The 22215-nt window shown below is 31.7% G+C and overlaps 3 protein-coding genes across 6 annotated transcripts; 2 read left to right on the forward strand and 1 right to left on the reverse strand.

Moving 5' to 3' along the window:
• Positions 1–569: 569 nt before the first annotated feature.
• Positions 570–4523, reverse strand: LOC106444992 (phospholipase A1 PLIP1, chloroplastic). 3 transcript variants are annotated; one of them, XM_013886460.3, is made up of 6 exons: positions 4381–4523; positions 4137–4259; positions 2219–3290; positions 2063–2122; positions 1413–1829; positions 570–1136 (listed from the first exon to the last, which is right to left on the reverse strand). In XM_013886460.3, the coding sequence occupies exons 3-6, from the start codon at positions 3266–3268 to the stop codon at positions 726–728; spliced, it is 1938 nt and encodes a 645-aa protein (XP_013741914.2). In that variant the 5' UTR covers positions 3269–3290; positions 4137–4259; positions 4381–4523; the 3' UTR covers positions 570–725. The 3 variants fall into 3 exon arrangements, with proteins under 3 accessions (XP_013741914.2, XP_013741915.2, XP_048634243.1); XM_013886461.3 differs by having other exon boundaries at positions 4341–4496; XM_048778286.1 differs by having other exon boundaries at positions 4137–4494.
• Positions 4524–11497: 6974 nt separating this feature from the next.
• On the forward strand, positions 11498–12754 carry LOC106449056 (probable WRKY transcription factor 46). 2 transcript variants are annotated; one of them, XM_013890867.3, is made up of 3 exons: positions 11498–11817; positions 11911–12045; positions 12138–12754. In XM_013890867.3, exons 1-3 carry the CDS (start codon positions 11588–11590, stop codon positions 12604–12606), a joined length of 834 nt encoding a protein of 277 aa, XP_013746321.2. In that variant the 5' UTR covers positions 11498–11587; the 3' UTR covers positions 12607–12754. The 2 variants fall into 2 exon arrangements, with proteins under 2 accessions (XP_013746321.2, XP_013746322.2); XM_013890868.2 differs by having other exon boundaries at positions 11914–12045.
• An 8037-nt stretch (positions 12755–20791) lies between these two features.
• Positions 20792–21299, forward strand: LOC125608250 (arabinogalactan protein 20-like). The gene is made up of 2 exons (XM_048778292.1): positions 20792–20980; positions 21070–21299. Exons 1-2 carry the CDS (start codon positions 20872–20874, stop codon positions 21165–21167), a joined length of 207 nt encoding a protein of 68 aa, XP_048634249.1. The 5' UTR covers positions 20792–20871; the 3' UTR covers positions 21168–21299.
• Positions 21300–22215: the final 916 nt, after the last annotated feature.

Genomic DNA, 22215 nt, shown 5'->3' on the forward strand with positions numbered 1-22215 from the left:
TCGGTTTGTATAATTCTAATACCCCTAATTATCGGATATATTTTGGATTCGGGTCTGTTCGGATATTTAGGACCCAAACAAGGATCCGAAATATCCGAACTGGATTCGAAAACTAAAAATACAAGAAAAATCACAAAAAATATCCGAAAATACTTCAAAAATTTATTCAAAATCATACCCGAAAACTCAAAAGATACAGAATACCAAATTATATATTCTAAAAATCTAAAATTTTACTTGAAACCTGAAATTATATCCGAAAACCTGAACCCGAATCTTAAAAGAATATCTGAAAAACCAAAAATATATCCAATCGCCCAATTAGACCTAATATACGCAATAAATTTTGGGTACTTCGAGGACCCGATTGGGTTTTGGTAGGATCCGGACCTGAACCGAGACCTACGGATCCAAATAAAAAGATCCAACATGTACTTTAGCATGGACCCGGACTCTAACCCAAACCTGTATTTTCGGATCAGTTTCGGTTAGGGTATTCTGGTCTGGGTAAAATGCCCATGTCTATAACATTCTATTCAAAGAAGTTGTTTTCGATTACAGATAACATGTAGCTCTCAATTTTATATATTGCTAACGAAAGAGGTATTTACGGTTTTACAACATTTTTATTAACTCTACTCGTGCCTCCCAAGAAATGTAAACAAACACATAAACATAATTTATTCTATGCACAACTTAACGAGGCATCTACCGTCGTCCCTTTTCTAGGCACGTGTCATGATCTCTTCAGTTGCCGTCAGACTCCAGTCATTGACTGAAGAGTTCGGTTCTGCTGGCTTTAGCATAGGCCAAACAGTACTCCTCCTCTGTCTCCTCACTTTTCTAACGATGAGCTTCGTTTGCTGCCGGATAACTCCGTTCACGGCTTTGACGTAGTTTTTAGAGTCGTGGTCTCTCAACACCGAACCTTCTGAGCCATAAGCGGCGCGTTGGCTCAGCGTTTCGAGTGGGTGTGGGCGGTTTAGAAACCCACGCAACGCCGTGGGAGAATAACCTTCGTTGTTCTTGTCTAAAACGTAGAGAGCATTTCCCGGCGGTAGCCAAGGGTGCGTTGGTGAGACGCTCTCACTTGGTTGTAAGATAAACACTTTCCCCATTGGTGAATACAACAGTTTCTGCAAAGAGCAAAAAACACAACCAAACACTTCTAGTTAAGGTAATACGTACTTTATTTTATATAAGACAACAAAAGTTTTACACGATGTTCTAAAATCGATATAGCCGATTTTTACACATTGACCGTAGTTTAAAAATCGATTTACACATGCGATGTGATTATTTTGTATGTCATTCATTTTTTTGCGTTTGCGTTTAGATTTTTAGAAAAAGCTTCCTAAGTTATAACTCCAACATGTAAACGCAAAACAGATAAGCTTATATAAATGACTTACGTTTTTGTTAAGACAAGGATGTGTACGGAACGTCCCGTTCAAACGTTTGAGGACGAGAGCAACATGGTCAGGGTAATTGCACGAGAAGGCTCGTGGGACGATATCTCTATGCATCATCACACAGTGAACATGACTCTCCTCAAGACCAAGTTCCTCGAGAATCTTCTCACCACCACAAAACACAAACGGTGAACCAAACGTGACAACAGGTTTCATTGCTTCAGAACTAACGAGTCCTCTACTGAGAAGCATCAGATTCACTATTAACGAGAGACTGCCTCCAAGAGAATGACCTGTAAACTGAAACTTGGCTCTATCTCCGTGTAGAGACAAATGTTCGGTTATTTCAGGTAAGAACTGTTCGTATATTCCTTTTGCTGCCTCATAGATTCCTCTATGGACTAAAACATCAGTGTCCTGCAAAATTAATATTAATGTCATAAGATCTCGTAACGGATATTAATAACTGAACCAGTAAGGCAATAACCAAATGGACATCCCTAAGTCATAGATCGTGATGATGGACGGTGCAGTCAGATGTGAATCATATCTTAAGCCATCATATAAAATTGTCGGTTGTATGATATTTTTCCATTATTTGTAGTAACATAATAAACAAGCCTTAAAAAAATATAGATCATGATTGTCACCTCAAATCTAGTTGGCTCAAAGAAGAGGTTTGCTTTCCAAGAAGCTAAAGAATCAGAACCCTACAAGACAATGACATTAGTTAACACATCAAAGCATATATAATTTGAGAAACAGAGTATTTTGATTGTAGTAGTCAAATTTTGAGAACATTTTACCTGAATCACAAAGCACCTAGTGTATGAGTTTGGCTCATCACACACAAACCACTCACAAGGAGAAGATTGTAGCGACTGCAACTCCCTTGCCGCTTCTAGCTTCTCATCCTCACCCGCAGCAACCACCGCGGTCATTGTAGACGCTGCCGCCTGAGCCGCAGCCGCAGATTTATAAGGGTTGTTCAAGTCTGAAGATTCATACTCTTTGCACGAGTGAATGTATGAAGCGGCTGAAGCAGCAATCTTGTAAGCAGAAGATGAAGAAGATGATCGTTGTTGAAACTTGTCGGATTCTGATTCAGGCGATGTAACAACAGGAACCCGTGTTGAGTCTTGCTCGAGTTTCTCTCTAAGTAACGCTGCTTTGGCTTTCTTCTCTAGTGAAGATGTAACAAACTTTAACCCGTAGTTTCTTCTCAAATCCTCACCCTTGATCTCAGGTATCGTGTAAGCCACGTTACACAAGTAAGCTAGCTGAGAAAGCTGTTTAGCGTCAGACCAAGAAACCCTAACAAGCAACTTTGAAAACGTTTCGCGTTCCCAATCGCCGTTTTCGTAATCCGCGACGCAACCTTCCCCATCCTCGCAACCACACGTAACGTTTTCATGTTCCGACACAACATCTCCGTTACTATTCTCTGTTCTTGTCTCTTTCTTCCACTGTCTCCTTATCTCAAGCAACCTCTGGACCCAGTTCGCTTTCTTGGCCCCATCAAGATTGGGCTCGACCTCAGGCTCATCATCACTATCTGTATCGTCCTCCGTTTCAAATAGCAATGTTTTTATTGGACTAGGGATTATGGAGCTCGATATTTGAAACGAGAACACTCCGACAGATCGGCTGCTTTTCATTCCCTGACCAGGACGTACGGACACAGCACGTATCCTGTTCTTACAACACAAGTGGTTGTCGGAACTCGATCTCCGTATTCCACCAGCTTTCACGACGAGATCTTGACCGGACAACGATCTACGAAGGCCAAAATGTTCTTTGAAAACGTCGTTGGCCGCAGGTGGAGATGGAGACGCCATAGCCGCATTAAACGACATTCTTTTATGAACAAAACTCCAACTATAGCAATCAAGACAAGACCAAAACAACATTAAACTGTGTAACCGTTCTTAGTAGTTGTTTTCTTTTGTCTTTTCATAAACCAAATGTAGTATGAAATCTTTTGACTATTTCATAACATAATGTAACGTTTTAGTTGGCGAACAAAAATGAAACGGTTTGATTAGTTTGACCAGAGTCAACTAGGGCATTTACAAATGGAATGGTGTGTTATTATGGTATGGACCTATTTTAGGTAACCAGACAGCTATTAGAGAAGAAGTACGAAGTTATTCAAATCAATATACACCTACGAAACAACTACCAACCGTTGCTTATGTCTCTCATATGTGACTAATGTGTTGTGTGGGGTTCGAATCTTATAGTTGGACTGGGTCCAAAGTACAGATGTACTTCCACATGCGCCACGTACGATGTGCTCATCGTATTATCATTTTCCATTACAATAAAGATCGATAAAAAAAAGGTTTTGTCTAACTTTTCAGGATTTAAATATTGTTTATATACTTTTTGGCTTGTTAATAATATATTTGTAAATTAAGGCGAAAATTACCTGGAAAGTTTTAGTTTATTCGAGTACCGTTTTTGAAAAACAAAGAAAATATAACAAATAGTTTTTTTTTTGTTTTTTGAGAAAATATGCGTGTTTTTTAAGAAAAAAAAGAGTTTGAAATTTGTTTTTGCTAAAATTTGGTGCAAATTGTTTGAAATTTTGAAGAAGAAAATAGACAAAAGCATATTATGTGTGTTGTTCATATTATATGGAATTTTTACGGATCTTAACGAGAATAATTCGGAAGAAACAAAAGAGATATTGATAAACACATGAGTCTCGAGATGCGTTACCTTATTTATTAGGTTTTGATCGATGGCAAAGAACAATGGATGATCAATGCAGCGTTTCTTAACCGTCGAATCAGCTGGAGTGGATCATAATCAAACCACCGAGATCAAGAAAGTCGCCATTCTCTGGACGAGACCAAAATTGATGAACAAATCTTTGATGATTAAACACACATAACAAAAAAAAAAAAAACTAGGCGGAGATACCAATAAGTAATGCCAGAGAAATGGTGGTTTGAATACGTACGATGAATCTTAAACGAGAAGGATACAAAAGAGTCAGACCAGACTATTCTGAAACTTGTTCTTGTTCTGTAAAAGATTCATGAATCTCTCTCTCTCTCCCTTTCACAGATGTAGATGCAAACAATGTTTATATATATGTGAAAATGAAAAGAAGAGAGAGAATCATGTCACGTGGAAGGAGGGAGAAAGAAAACCAAGTATGGACGTAAATGCCATCGTTGTTGTAGTTTATTTACTAATCGGAAAACCAGTGGTGGTTGGAGAGTAGTTAGCCACTCTTTTTGCTTAATTTGCGAGAGTATTTTTGGTAAATGTCGTTATGAAAAAAATTAGCCATTCTTATACGTTAGACGTTCCCTCGATTTTCTTCTAATTATTAGTCAAACCTCAAAAATCTAAACAAAATCTATGGAACGTAAGAACTTTTCATACATGAATGTGACTAAATGCAAATATCGTATACGAAGAAGAAAAATAACAAAATTAAATACATGTTAACAGATAAATCGTTATAAAACCATTAAATCCACATTTACGTTATATTCCACCCGTTTCATAAAAATATCATTTAAACACTTTTCACACATATTTAAAAAATGATTCAAATGAATTAAACTTTTTATTTAGTACATCTATCTAACCGATAGTACTTTATTTATAAGATCAATGTATTTTACAATTATATTAAACTAAAAATAAATATAATTTGCGTTGAAATTCTAAAAAAATACTTTTTACTGAACAAAAAATGTTAAAGTGATACTTTAAGAAAATAGAGGGAGTATAGTTTTTTTTTTTGGTGTAAAGAGAGAGTATAGTTTTCAATATAGGATGTATATTTATGCAGTAATTTGTTTTTCGAAAAACTATGTCTATTGATTTTGTTCATATTGAGTTAATCTAGACATTGAATTCTAACTATAAATTCAGAAAAATAAAATTTCTAATTTTGTCGAAAACACAAAAGAGTAGAGTATTTTTTTTGTCATAGCAATAACGAAAGCGTGCATGAGATGAAAATATCTAATTGACCACAGATGAAGAAAGGGTAATATAGGAAAATAAAACGACCATGACGAGCCAAATGTTCGATTGCATGGAGCAAAGAGCGTCAGTGATCTCCACATTTCGTCTCCCAGGTGGTGGCAACCACACAGCCGCCAAACGTTTCCCGCCGGTTTTCAATTTTCCACTTGTTTTTTCTTTACACTTGTTTTTTCGTCGAAGTCAGTGTGTTTTTCTGGCAAAGAGTAACTACATTGTCACCTTTCACCGCTAGCCTAGCCTCCACGTGTTCTCGTAATAACCCTCCGTTTCACTATATTCACGGGCTTCTTTGACAGTGGGCTTGTTGACTGTCCAAAACATTACTAAAAACCATTAGTTTATTGGTCTCAGATTGAGAAAAGGCCATACATGGGAGTCTGATCAGGTCCAAACCAAATAGATTAAGTTAATCCTCTCTGCAAATGTGTTCTTTGATGGTCCTCGGTCCCCATCTGCATCATCACGAGATCTACAAATTTAAGCCCTTTAATATATTTGAGCAAATATTATGCATAAATTACTTTTTACTATTTATAAATGAAAAAGCACAAGGCAGAAGATCCACAGTGACCTAAAGTAAGAAATGTCTACGTTTTAAACCCTTGTGGTTCGGATTTTAGTTCGTAAGAATTAACTGGTTATGATTTTTACATTTAGTTATGTATAATCTGGTCATATAGTCATGAACTTGGTGCCGGTTAATCCACATTAAAAATGATGATTTTACTATTTGCAGTCTCTCTAGAGGCTCAACACTAGCTTGGACTCTTGTATGGACAGTTTCTGTCTTTTCCAAAAAATGAAATAATCGTCCATAACAATTTAACAATTAACAACCTGATTATCTTTAATCGTTTGTAAAAATTATTTCTTTTGAAATTATCCGACCATGATCACGCATCTCTTATCTCAATAAAATGCCCTAAATAATAAGATGTGGATTATTATAAATGAATAAATAAAAATGTAATAAGATATGGTAATAGCACGACGTGGAACTAGGGTAACAAAATCAATGGAGAGGACCCACGCGGTTCTTTTGATTTTCGTGGTTCATGTCATTTTCATTCTCGACAAACTCTTCAAAAGGAATTTCTCTCGTCTTCGCCGAAGCTTCCTTATTATTTTATTTTTTTTGCTAACTCTTCCTTATTTTTTTCACAAATTACAGAAATTATAATGGCGTTGATGTACATATACCAAATAGGTGTTATATCATATCCAAAAGGCTTTGTTCTATAACTTTTTTAGTTTCAACTTCTTTTTAACGAAAGACATATGCATACTAGTCACTAGAACATTAAATGCAAACGCGTTTTGATTTCTGATATAATTTGTGAAATTTGAATGGTTACGTAAAATAAACAAGGATATGCGTGGTCCATGGATGCTGTTTTTCACAAAAAAAAAAATCAATGACTATCGTTCGGTGTTCTAAAATACGGCCTAGGCGGCGTTTAGGCTATACGGTAGCCAACCGTACTATTTTTATGTATACAATATTTTATGTGGATTTATGTAACTCGGATGAATAATAACGTTTAGGCAGACATTATGCGGTCTACGTGGACGTCTAGCCGAATTTTAAGCATTAATATTAAAAAAAGAAACTATCAATATTATTATTATATTTTATTAATGTTATTATTTATATTATTTTTACTTATTTTATGTATTTTTATATGATTGTAGATATTAGTATAATTGTTGCAAAATCATTTTAGATTTATCATCTTTATATATTTAAAATAGTTTCAATTTTTATAATTTAAAAATATTTGCATATGTTAAACTATATTATTATACATAAAATTAGATTTAAAATATATTTATGTTTAGTTTTTTTTTAAAAAATAATGTATATATATTAATCTTATACTTATATTTCGTATAAAAACATATATATATATATATTTGCTTCACTTGAAATGTATTATGTATACCAGATTATAATTAAAATGACTTAACAAACATTAATAACAGACAAACCGTATATTAATTATGTTTTATACTGATATGGTTTTGAAATATTTTTTATATACAATATAAAAGGATTTTTTGATTAGTTAAATACATACTCGTTCTTACTATATGGTATACTGTAGGAGATTGAATGTCTACTCGAGTATATTTTATAAAGTTCCAATTATATTGTTGTCTTCAATATAGAATAACAAAAATTCAACTAATGTAGAGATTCCAGTTTACTCAACTTATATGTGATATATGAACCTAATAATAATGAACAGTTTGTACGATTCTTTTTTTTGTTTACTACTCGGTTTTTAATGGATTTAGACTGATTGTACATAATGTATATTTTTATCCAAAAAGAGTAGCATTCGCAACAGTCTTCTTTGATTTGTTTAATAATCATGTGATTTGTTCTTCTTTTATCTTTGATGAAGGTTCAGCTTTTGTAAGAAACGTTTAACAGCCAAGAACCTTACTCATAATACGCAAAGAACTGATGTATAAGGCACTCGTTGGTCTTAATGCGGGTCCTAGATTTTGACATGCGCTTCGAAAACGCGGAGTTTATGGGTTATATACGAAGTTGGATATGAGATAATATTTTAGTATATTGTGTATTATTATGTTATAAAGTCGTATCGAATACAAAAATTCGTTTAAGATTATATAACTTATTATAAGTTTATTCGAGATTTTTTATATACACTCTTATGTAACTATTTCTTAAGTATGAACATTTTACCCAAATTTGATAAACGAACCAAACCAATACGAAATATATACACGTTGAGGTTCGGGATTGGGAAAAAAATACCTATTAGATTTTTTTGGACCTGCGGGTCTATGTTAGACTCCGGGTACCCAAAGTACCCAGAATGTTTTGTTCATATTATGCATATTTGAGTAATTCATATATGTTCTCAGTATAAAAATATTATTATAAAATTTGGATTCGCATTTTCTGTTATAGTTTCAGGTTTTGGGTAAAATTTCAAATTTTAAAAATATATTTAAAATATTAGATATTTTTGGTTCTCGGGTAAGATTTTGGTCTTTTAGATATTTAGTAATTTCTGGTATTTTTTATTTTGGGTATTTTCGTGTTTTGATTTTTTGGCTTTTCGGATTCTTTAGATCTTTTTGTCCTAAATACTCGAACCGAGCTAGACTCATTACGTAGCCAAATTACATAGTAAATTTTACAGATACTTAAATTATTGACTCAAACTGACCTGAAACTAAAAGGAACCGATCTGAACAAAAAAAAAAATTCAAATACCTAGTTGGATATAAATGCCCAAGACCCAAAAAACTTGGACCTGAAAGAAACCGATTTATATTTGACCCGAAGACCCGAATGCCCAAATCTAACATTTCATTATATTTTTGTGCATTTTATAAAAGTTACATTCGTTCAGTTGGTGAAACTTAAGATTTATTTGAGAGGTTTTTGGTTAATTTAATAGTATAGATTTGTAGGGTTTTTTTTAGCAGTAAAAAAAAGATTTGTTGGGTTTTTTATAATTTTAAACTTATCTTAAATACTAAATTGTTATTTATCAATAAAATAAAATTAACATAATATAAAATTTTAAACTTATCTTAATTATGAAGTTACTGAGATATATTTAGAGAATAATAAAGTATATGTGATTTATATTTTCGTGAACCAAATTTATGTGGTAGTATATATATGGTATAATTTTTCGTTTACAAAAAGATATGGGTTCAATAAATAAATGCTTTGACTAAATGATTAGTAGAAAAATTTAAGGTAACATATTGTTTGTCCAAATCAAAGTAATACCAAAATATTATTAGTTAATAAAAGAGTCCATACAACTTTTTAAGTAGATTTATTAAAACTCATTCCCTTTTAATAGTATTGATGACAAAAAAATTAAAAGCGACATTTAATATGATATATAGTTATGGAAATATGTGACAACGTTATATTAAACTATGATTTATACTAGGTCTTCTATAATTCTTAGAAATAGGATTTAGAAGGCATTTAAAAATTTAAATACCACATAGGATATGTTTGTTTTAGTTAATACAAAATTAAAGTTCTAATATTTTTAAAAATCCTCAATTAATATATAGGGGATTAATTAGAACAATTAATCTCTACCATAGTTAATTAAGCTTCACCAGTCGGGACTAGCCGCAACTAAGCACTCTGTTTAACAACAGTCAAAAGTAAAAGTAAAAAAGGGTTATTGGGCAAAGAATTCTAGAAGAATTACTAAATTTTAAGATTCCATTATTATTGGTTTGTGAATTTTTAAAATCTAAATATAATCCATTGTTATTGGGGGTGATGATTTTTAAATTCCACTCAAAATCTTTTGTTATTGAAAAAGTTTTTTTTTTGATGAAATGTTAAATTTATTGATCATCGCAAAAGAATAGTATATGTACAACTATAATGAGTTTTTAGAGATTATAAAATGAAATTTGAAATAGCCAAAAGCCTAAACTACACTAGCATGAGCGTCAAACCAACGTATCATCAGTCCATGTAGCTTGGGATTGAGCACATAGTTTGTGGAGGAGATGTGATTCCTCGCAGCCTTGTCAATTAACCTTGCTAGCTGATCCACCGACTTGTTACTGGAGTTGTGCTTCCTTTCATTTCGCTCGCGCCAGATAAAATATATGGTGGCTTGCAGGGCCGGTAATTGAAAAAGTTTAGTTTTCATTGATTTCAAGATTTTATTAAAATTTATTTTTATTGGGATGTAAATTTTCTTTGTTTTTACTCATAGTACTCAACTTTGAGAATATCATCTATACCCATAAGATTTTTGAAATCAATATAATAAAATACACTCACATACAAAAACTCAAATTGAATAATGAAATAATATACAAATCACAACTTTAACATAATACAATTCACAACTTAAAAGAATAGAAAAAAATATTAAAATTTTAAAATAAAACTTGTAAAAATAGTTTTAAAAAGCACTTTCGAGTTTAAAAAAAAACATTTCAAAATAATAATTCATTTTTTTAACAAAAAATTCAAATTTAAAACATATATTTCGAAATTATATAAAAAAATATTTTTTATTTTTTATTATTTATATATCTGTAAAGTAAGAAGTAAAAATTAAAAAAATTGGTCATTTTATTTCTTGAGATCTTTTTTGTGACAAAAACTTTTTTAAAAATTGTTTAAGAATTGCCTTAATTGAAATGATTTTCTTTCTTTTTTTTCTACCACCATTAATTTCTTACTTTAAAAGTTAATAACAATCAATAGAATTATATACACAAGTAATGAAAATCTATATAAAAGTATTTGATAAAATTTGTTAAATCTAGTTAACTTCTAAAATCTTCTCAACTATTAAAATCATCAAATTCCACAGAAATTCGTGTTCCAATAACCCCCCTAAATATATTTTATAAACGACAACCTCTATATAATTACACGATTATACTCTATATAATTACACGATTATATCAGTATTACATTAAAATGTGAGTTTTAAAAAGGTTAAATTGTGATGTACTATTGCGTTTTGCAATATAAAAACGAATAGCATAGATGAAGACATATACATTCAATAGTAAATCGATTTTAGATCGGAGACACCATTGGTCAAAACATTATCATGATTTCTACGTTAATCATATCACTTTACCACCAATAATATGTGAACATGTCACTTTCCATTGTGTGAACCAACACAAGACTCTTAACTCTTCGTAAACTAGCATGATACAATAATATCCATGTAACCCCACAAATGTACGTCAAGTATTTCATTTTTTTTTAAATGACGAACTTCTTGAAAACGTAAGAAATAGTGAAATTAAAATGAGTTGATCAACACTTAGAAACTAAGTGATAGAATACAAATACGATCTATTATCTATAACAGGTTTGAAAGAGTCATCAAATTAGTAAGAAGAAAAAACTATGTTAAAATAGAATCCATGTCATTTTCGTAAGTTTCTCTCCAGCATCCTTCTCTTTTCCCCACAACTTCTTGCCTAAGAATTATATGACATAAAATAAAATAAAATAAAATAAAAAACAAAACAAAATCACAGACGCACCATCATATATATATATGTAACTTCATTTCATAAACACACACACTTTATTCAAAGACAAAGCTCATATCTCATCAAACCCACCAACCAAAGCTTCTCATATAACGAAGGAAGAGATGTTGATGGAAGAAAAGCTTGTGGTTAAGGAGCTGGAGCAAGGGAAAGAGTTAGCGAATCAGCTTATGAACAGTTTGAACAACCCTTCCTCGTCTTCGAAGGAATCAAACGAGGTCTTGATCTCGGAGATCCTCCATTGTTTCGAAAACACAATTGCTATGATGATGAATCTTGACAAGAAAGCACTTAAGAGAAGCCATGAGAGAAGTGATCAGAGTAACAAGAAGAGGTATAAAAGAGATTATGCAATTTTTGTGTGTTTAATTATGAGTTTTGAATTTCAAGACATTTTGTCTAATTCTCTTGATTTCTTGATCTACAGAAGAATGTTGGAGAAGAAAAAGACAGAGAAAGTAAATATTTGTATCGGATCAGGACAAGAAGGAACTCTACTTGATGATGGTCATTGTTGGAGAAAATATGGTCAGAAAGATATTCATGGTTCCAAGAACCCTAGGTAAGTTAAATAATTATAATAATCTTATGAGCATTATACTAATCATTACAATTATTTCAGTTTTAAAGTTTTCCTCTGTTTTGTTAATACAGAGGATACTATAGATGTACACATAAATTCACAAGAGGTTGCTTGGCAGTGAAGCAAGTTCAAAAGTCAGACACAAACCCTTTGTGCTATGAAGTCAAGTACGTAGAGAGTCACACATGTGATATCACTCAATCAGCCACCAAACACTCTCTTCCTGTGTCCGAAGAAGCAGAACAAAAGCTACATGATGCAAAGCACTCTGATGACACGGTCCAACACATGAAGCCTGAAGAGTTGATGTTAAGTATTGAAGATCTTGATTACAAGAAGGATATTTTCAGGACGTTTTCATTCTCAAATCATGAGATGGATGATGATTTCCTAGAATGGAAAGATCTGATGGCGAATCTATCACCTACAACATCAGAATCTGGAATCACCAACGAGTTTCATGTTTCGCCAACGGATGATTCGTGTTTCTCTTCTTTGGAAACCCTTCTCGGTTCAACTCCCGATTTGTCGTGGATGTAATTCTTATCGTGTAGAACGTTTAGTTTTAGTCCTAGACTCCTAGTTTTCAAGTGGACGAACATGATTCTTCCTATGTTTTTAAGACCAATGTGGTACTTGGACAAAATATTACACAATAATCTATGTGATATCCATGGGACGTTTACTATTCCAACATATACATAATACGTGGGATGTCCTTCGAACAAGTCCCTTATGATCAAGTTAGAACCTTAGGACATCAACAAAGACACAAGACTAAGAACATTTGTCATCTTATCTCACAAAACAATCAAAACTGACAATTGGTGTAATGTTCTTTCAAAACTCTTCATTCTCTAGGAATGTTATCAAGAAGACCGCGGCACATCACTCTAGAACCAACAACAGCTATCATTAACAGGTGCCTAATGTCCACAATTTCGAGAAACTTCTATTGTGCCTTCTGTTATGGAATCTTACTTCAGAACACAAAAGGTCATTCGAGAACCAAGAACATACATCAACTTTAACTTTAGCCTACTATCCATATTGCATATCTATTAATGAACTTTTAGTTTGCATAATAATGTCAAACTCATCAAGTAAACCAGTTTTTACATGAGGCATTTCAAGAACCTAATACAGTATCAGAAGGTCAACATTTAACCTGAGATAAAGAGCTTATTAGTTCATTTCATTCTGTTATGTTACGGATTATTATGAGCCAAACTTATTTATTTTATTAATCAGCTAGTGAAATATATAGAAAAATGAATAAATATTTTAATTGTATATTTCTACCATTTGTATTAGAATCTATTAAAAGGCCATACAAAGGTGGAATGAGTACCTGTTAATGATAGATGTTGGAATAGAAGTTTCTCAAAAAGGCCATACAAAGGTGGAGCGTCTGCATCTCACGAATCCCACCTTTGCTCAAACGAATTCGCTAGTGTCGTCGACTGTGATGTCTGCTAGCACAACGACATTGCGTTATCCAGGGTACATGAACAATGACTTGGTTGGCTTGCTAGCTTATTTGATCCCAACGCCAAGGTGTCACTTCCTCATGACATGATACACTCCATATGTTCAAACAGCCCATAGGGTAACCTTACTTTGTTCTGTATATATCTTATACTTTGTTAAGTGTATCTGATATTTCAGGTCAGTGGACTAATGTTAGCAAGCGACACAAGTATCAGACACCTTTTCAGCAAATGTTTAAGACAATATGATAAATTGAGGAAGAAGCAAGCTTTTCTTGACAATTACCGCAAGTTTTCCATGTTTGCTGTAAGTTGTCCGCTTTAGATGTCCTGCTGTTTGTGGTTAGTACTATTCTGTGTTTTAAAAAGGGGTGTTTTTCAAAACCAACCCATATTTTTAAGTCAAATCCAAAACCAACCCCTTTTTTTTTGTTCATACTATTCATCAATAAAATTTCCATACTATCCTTATGTTTTTGAATTATTCACAAAATTGCCATTTTTATTTGTTTTTTTATTAATTTCGAAATTAACAAAAAACCAAATACACCCTAACCATTTCTTCTTATTTACAAAAATGCCATCATCATCAATTTTTCCAACCACCATGAACCACCATTTTTGAGCTCTAAAGCTCTAGAATTCAATTTTCAACCACTTTTTTTCTCATTCTAACCCAAAAAACTTCATTTCCTCTCATTTCCTCTACATTTCCATCTAAAAAACTCTCATAACTATCATTTTCATAATCACAAACTTCATATTTTCGAGTTTCTTCATTAGTGAATCGTTAAAGATGCTTCTTTTTGCTCATATTTGGAGTTTGGACGGTTGAAAAGGTTGGAAACGAGCTTTACACATGAAAAAGGTAACTATTTACATGGTTTTCGTTCTTTTTTCAGATCTGTGTCGCGACGGTAGACTGTTTTGTATGTCTACGCCTCCGTGGAGACTTACGATGCAGTCTATTTGTCAACGCACGGGTTAGTTTTGCAATTGACCAGACAAATTTTTTTTCTAACGCAGACTTCCCCAGTAGTCTCCGTCTTTACCTTTAACAACAAAAATAAAACTTTCGGTAGACTTACTAAGACGTCTACCTAAAAGAGGTTAGTTTTTCATTTGACCGAACTTTTGACTTTTCAAAATAGACTTCAACGGAACTCTACAGAATGTAGACTGCCACCGAAGTCTATAAAAGGTCAGTTTTGCATTTGACCAAAACTTTGACTTCGTGGAATAGGTTAGTTTTGTGTTTGACCAAAAAGTTTAAAAAGCAATCAAAAATTTATTAAATTGTAGACTTCATATGCAGTCTTCTTATCTTAAAAAAAAAATGTAGACTGCGTATAAAGTCTACTTTTTTATTTTGGTCAAATGCAAAACCAACCCGTCGGATTTGAGAGTAGACTTCACAAGAAGTCTACACACCCGTAGACGTTCATTTCAATCTACTGATTTGAAGTCAAACTTGGTCAATTGCAAAACTAACCTCTTTCAAAAAAATTCAAACATGTAGACTGCATATGAAGTCTAGTTCTGAAAGTCAAATCTTGGATGAATTCTGGTCAATTACAAAAAGTAACCTTTTTAAATTGTAGACCGAAAAGAAAGTCTACATGTACAAAATCACAACTTTTATTCAACTATAGAAAGCAACCCGTAAAATGGTCAATTGCAAAAACCAACCCAAAGAGTAGACCTATTTGACAGTCTACGTCTGTAAACTGAAAAGAACGTCTACATCTTCAGAGACTGAATATTAAGTTTGCATAGAAAAATTTATAAAAATGTGAATTTGTGTATTATTCATTAAATTTTTTCTAGATTTTTTGTTTGACAGTGTGTGTTAGTTAATCCTAATGGGTTTGAGTGATTTTGAAAAGAATTTTTTTTTATAATTATGAAGGTATAATTCATTTGATTTGACAATGTTGTTAGCTAATAATTGTAGACGTATTTGTAAGTCTTCGTTTATAGTTTTGCTAGTAAGGCTGAGCTTGTTTCAAAGCTGAAGTCGGTGACTGTGGAATATAAATTTACATTCTCAGCATATAAGACAACGAAAACTCTGTATGTGGCTAAGTGTCGTGTTCAAGGATGTGGTTGAAAACTTAGAGCGAGTGTGAAGCATGGGCCAAAGACATTTTAGATGACAAAATATTCGAAAAGGATGAAGAATCGGAAAGGTTGAAGAATGTTCATTATGCATGATGGCTGTACACATGGTAAACTTCTTGAAATGACACAAGAAAATTATGATCTGGACAACAAAATTGAGAAGATGGTGCTAACCTATTTCTTACCAAACATCATTTAAAACAAATGACTCCGAATAGGAAAATACTCCTCTTATGCCTGTCACGAATAATCGACAAGTACGGAACTTGATCGAGTTATCTAAGACACACTTTGTACGCCTTTGTGTATCAAGCCTGCGCCAAATACACTAAAAATTTTGGATTGACTATATGTTAGATAATAAGTGTAGACGTTTTTGTAAATCTACAAATGTAGACTGCAGTTGAAGTCTACGTCGTAAATTCTATTAAAAGTGTATTTGTGTATTATTCATCATATTTTTTCATGATTTAATTATTTTACAGTGTATGTTAGTAAAATTTTAATGGTCTTGGATGAATTTCACAATTTAATGTGTTATAATTATACACTTGATACTTATTGCAAATTGTTTTGATTAGTGTTATTTTTGAAAATTTTTGGGAAAATTTTGTATAGATTTTCTTCTTCTCACATGTGTGTTAGTTATTATTTTAGCTTATGGTGGTTTTACTTGTTTGGTTGGTTAGATCTTGTGAAAAAATTGATATCTAACAAAAAATTAATAATATCATACAAGTGAAAACAACTAAAAATGAATACAATGTTTATAGATTATGCATTAAAAAATTATTTAAAAATTAATATTTTATTATGAAAGTTATTACAGAGCAATATATTAAAAAGTATTCTTGAGTATGTTTGATTTTTCATAATCTTGATGCTTCAAATAAAGTCTTGGAAAAAGTACCTGCAAAATAAAATAGAGTTATGAGAAAAACATAAGATAAAAAATAAAATCATATTTTAGTAGACTTTTTATTAAGTCTACGTAAAGTTATTGTTTAGTAGACTTTAGTTGAAGTCTACACTAATGGAAAATTTTCATATCTAAAAGTGTGTATTTAGAAAATTTGAAAATACTTTGTTCTGGAAAATATTTCAAAAATGGTTTTTTGTCATCCTTGTAACAAAGCAAAAAGATAATGTATGAATCTATAAATTTAGTTCATTATTAACACAAAATATCTTATAATGAATATATGGAAATCTTACATTTTTGGGAAGATGATTTGAAAACATTGGAAGAGAATACCTGCAAAATAAAATAAAATTATGAAAAATAAGATAAAAACTAAAATCATATTTGAGTAAACTTCTAATGAAATATGCTTAAAAGTCAAGGATAGTAGACTTCATTTGAAGTCTACCAGCCGTAAGTTTTAAGTAGATTTCAAATGAAGTCTACTCTATAAAAAAAAATAGATCTGGAAAATAAATACATTAAAAATATGAAATAAGTTTAAATCTAAAAACCTTTTAAAAATATGATTTAATAGACAAAATAGTTATAAATTAAAGACATATTAATATGAATTTTAATATGTAACTTTATTTGAATATAAATACTAGAACACATATTTTAAATCTATAGATGTAAACCTTACATTTCTAGGAGGAGAAGAAAACAACTATGGAAGAAAATACCTGCAAAATAAGATAAAATTATTAAAAAACATAGAAAAAAAAATTAAAGTCATATTTTTGTAGACTTCCAATGAAGTCTGCTTAAACTTTGTGGTTTAGTAAACTTCATATGAAGTCTGCAAGCTTTAATAAACTTCTTTAGAAGTCTACACTGTCTAATAATTTTCAGATCTGAAAAAATTTATATATTTTGAAATGTGAAAATAATTTTAAATCTGAAAATACTTTACATAATAGAATTTATAAGGTAAACTAGTAGCAAATTAATGTAGAGAGCTTGATCTATAAATTTATTTGAATATAAACATGTAAATACATATTTTAAATCTATTAATCTAAAACTTACATTTTTAGAGGAGATGATGAAATCCATGAGTGATAATACCTACCAAAAAAAAGATAATATTGTGAGAAATAAACATAAAAATACACATTTAAAATCTATAGATCTAAAACTTACATTTTTTAAAGGAGAAGATGAAAACCATGAATCATAATATCTAAAATGACAAGATAATATTGTGAGAAAGACTTGAGAAAATTTTAGAGAGAAAGAAGATAATGAGAGAGATTTAGAAACAATTGAGAGAATTTTAGAGAGAAGAGAGAAAGTTTTAGAGAGAAGGGAGAGAGTTTTAAAAACTTGTGCAGCCACTTTAGAGAGAGATTGTATAAATTTTGTTTATATAGGGAGACAAAAATGTAACTAGGTTAAAATTTACGATACTGTAGACTTCGTTTGAAGTCTACTAAAATTAAAATTTTGGAGTAGATCTTACCTTAACATAGTAGACCTTTTTGGAAGTCTACTATAATAATTTAATTATTGTTGTTTATTCTTTATTATTTTAATAATTTTAATATATGATTTATTAAATTTATTTTTTTATTTTTTAATAGTTATAGTATATGATTTCACTTTTTTATTCGTAAGGAACTTAACTTAGTTTAAATATAATGATTTTTTGTAAAACAAATTGAAAAATATAGACTGAAAAAGACGTCTTCAGATAAATAGACTTTATTGTAGGTCTACGAAACCCTAAACCACAAATCTCAAACCCTAAATGTTTTGCTTGATAATCAAAAAGTCTCATTTATACAAAATATAAACTACTAAACATTAATATGCAGATTTAAGTTAATAAAACAAAAAAAAAACAAAATCTAAAATCTAACCCTTTGAAATCAACTACTAAAAGACATAACATGTTAGAACCTTTTGTTTGTAAACTATGAACATAGTCTAACACATGATAACCAAATTAGTATATATTCTTCAAAATTGTTCGATTATATGAAATTTTAATTTATTTACTTCATATTATCCATTATATTGATGATTAGTTAAAAATATCACAATAATTATTTTTATACATTTTTAAAATTAAATTATTAGATCAAATTAGAGTGTAGACTACAAAACAAGTATATAAAGTAGACTTCGTAGGAAGTCTATATATATGTAGACTTCTTTTATTACGTGTAGACTTCCAAAGGATAGAAACGTAAAATACATTTCTGTTTTTTGTTTGGTCATAAGGGTTAAATAGTACTTTCACTACTCCTTTAGGTTGGTTTTGCATTTGACTGAAAGTGGGGTATACTTTTACATTTGACTTGAATATTTGGGTTGGTTTTAGCAAATGTCCCTTTAAAAAGCGCAAGGCGCTCAAAGGCAAGGAAGCTGGAGCCTTGTGCCTTGCGCCATGGCATGGCGCTCCAAGGCGCTCGCCTTTAAGAACCACACGTATAAAAAAAAACAGGGTAGTAGTACATAGACTCTAGAGGAACTTAGAAATGGGTTGAGGTAGAAATTGTAATGAACACATACAAACTTACCTAAAAGCTCTAAAGATTAGATTAGATTCCTGATATTGTAGTTAGCTTGTGGTATTTTTTGTTTGTTTTACTATCAACAATGCTCGTTTCAAGAACCAATTCGCATTTAGGTTTGATTCCTTCAATTTCAAAACTATGATTCATAGCAACAACAACACATCCCAGACACTTAAAGCCTCATTGACAGACACCTAAAGCCTCATTGACGAGACTTGACACAACTAAAATCATCAAGGAGTGACTACAGTCACATGGTTTGGGTTTGGATGACCGACTAGTCACGAATTTTGTGAAAAACGGTAAGACGCGCCTTTGTGTCGCTAAAGCATTTTAGAATAAGGCAAAGGCGCACCAAGGCAAGCGCCTTAAGAACATAGCCTCGCCTTATTAAGGCGTTTGGGTCTGCTCCTTGGTGCGCCTTCGCAAAAGGCGTTCGCCTTTCATGAGAATATATATATATGAATATGACAGGAAAATGATATATCAGAGTTTGATGAAGCAAGAGACGTCATTGAGAGTTTTGGTAGATGAATATAAGGCTTGTTAATCTCTAGATTACATCAAATGGGGGATTGAGGTATGTAAATAGTCTCACACTACTAAGTTTTTCTCATCTATGTAGGGAGCACTTAACGTTAATTGTATACTATGTGTGTGTGTCTCTCAGGATCCTGAACAACTTTTAATTGGTGAAGGCAATGCTTCAGGAGTTGTGGATCCTAAGTTGGCGTTCTAAATCCAGAGTAAAGTCAGAGATGTTTCACTTTGTAATCATATGTTCTTAACTAAGAATGGTTTATGGTAAGATAAGTAGCAAACCATAAAGAGTGTTGGCATGTAAACCTTGAATGGTACTTAATGTATTATGATATGGTTGAGTTTCGGTTTATGAAGAGAGACGGCTTGGTTTTTCTTACAGGCTTCACCAAACAAAAACATTACTTTGATAAAAGAGGGAAAAAGCAAGAATCTCATCACATGCTCATGGCCCTCCTCACTGCTTACGTAGCTAAAACTATTTCCTCTTGAATATTTTTTATGGTCATTAACTAAAAACACATTTTGTTAATTTAGTTGCCGAGGTTGTTGTGTATATACATTAACTTCATCAATTAAGCTCGGATACATATTCATGCACAGACGCGTCCACAATATATACGCGTGTTAACTTTTGAAAGATTGAAATTCAAGTCTCGATGAGAGGATTAGACACATACGGAACGCGTAATTGTCTAATTTATAACAGCCTTCATCTTAATGTAAAAAAAGAACAGCCTTCATCTTACTATTTAATTTATAAAAAAAATAATATAGAGTAGTGTGTCAAAATTTCAGAAGGACGTGTTAATTTTGGATAGTGAAAACTCTGTTTAATATATTTAGCTTATTCTGTGAAAAATGTTTTCCACATACTTATTTTATCTAGAAAAAAGGCACAATTCCAAAGTTGACGGACAAAACAATCAAAGAACCATCGAGGAAGGGGTTGTCAGTCAAGGGAGAATAATCAACAAGTAAAAAGAAAGACAGGTGTCAGTAGATTTACTTGAAAGAAGCCTCCAGTGTTACTGGCTACAGCCGGTAACCGTCAACCAGTATTTTCCTATAAAAGCGCGTTAGCCTTTACGTCATTTTTCACAAGGTTTCTCGATCGTCATCTCATCTCTCTCCCCGGAAAATTTTATATATCGATGAATATCTAGAAATGTCGTTGAGGAATTACGCTGCCGTTATCGCTTTGATCGTCTTCGCCGTCGTGTCTCCTTTCGCCGGCGCTCAACCCCTAGCTCCTGCTCCTTCTCCCACAAGCGACGGTAATTTCACGCCTACATTTATAATCGATTTGATTGTGTACGAACATGATCTGGTGAAATTAAAATTGAATTCTCTTATTAATGAACAGGAACATCGATCGATCAAGGAATAGCGTATTTGTTAATGGTGGTGGCGTTGGTGCTGACGTATATCATTCATCCCCTTGATGCATCTTCTTTCTTCTGATGATCTCTGTATAATCAAATCTTAGAGTTCTAATTGACAGTTCTGAGTTTATAGTTTCTTATATAATTTGATTATTGTACATGTACACTCCTTTAGCTATGAGCCTATGACTAATATATTCATTTATTATTATTTCGTTTGTTATTACAAAGTATTCTACCATTTTTCCACTGTATTTATTTATGGACAATTTTCTCAAATAATCATTTTTAAATTTTTGTCGTAAAATAGCAATGATCAAAATAATTCATTTTTATTTGAAATTTTTTTATTTTTTATTTTTTATTTTGAAACATATCTCCAAAACTATACATCTTAACTCTAAATTCTAGATCTAGATCAGTTAATCTTTTAATAAAATTTATTTTTGTCATTTTCTTCATTGAATATTATTTTTGTGACAAAAACTTAAAAAAAACATCTTATGAAATTTCTTTTTATTTTTTACAATTACTCTCTCTATATGTGCTTTAGTTTTTAACAAATTTTCCCATACTTTCATTTTGTTTTGCTATATATTCCCATATTTCAGTTATGATCCTTGTAAATTTGCTACCAGCAGAGTTCTAGTTATGAATTTCTTTTATTCTAGCTACAGTATTTTCTATATTTCCCATATATTTAGCATGACCCCTGTAAATTTGTATATTATCAAAACTCCTATATATTTGTTACTGTATAATTTCCACTCAAAAGTAACTCGGTAACCTAAGTTTATAATAATGTTTGTTTGACCAAAAAAAAAGCCTCCTCTGTACTGCAGTTTTATAGAAAGATCATTCTTAGTTCCGTAAGAATAAAAGATTGTTTTAGGCAATCACATTACGCCATTATAGATGAGGTAGAAGCAAAGGGCAGCGGCACAACATCTATGAGGGAAAAATTATGTTTTGGTGTGCGAATACGTTGTTGATGAAACAAATATTGGATTATGGTCTAAACGTATTCTATCAGCAATGGAACTAAAGCCCAACTCACAACCTCTTAATAGATAAATAAAAAGCTCTCTCATCACATTGTAACAGAGGTTCTCTTACAAAAACATGAC

This window comes from Brassica napus, chromosome A4 (genome assembly GCF_020379485.1).
Source record: "Brassica napus cultivar Da-Ae chromosome A4, Da-Ae, whole genome shotgun sequence".
Classification (NCBI taxonomy): Eukaryota; Viridiplantae; Streptophyta; class Magnoliopsida; order Brassicales; family Brassicaceae; genus Brassica; species Brassica napus.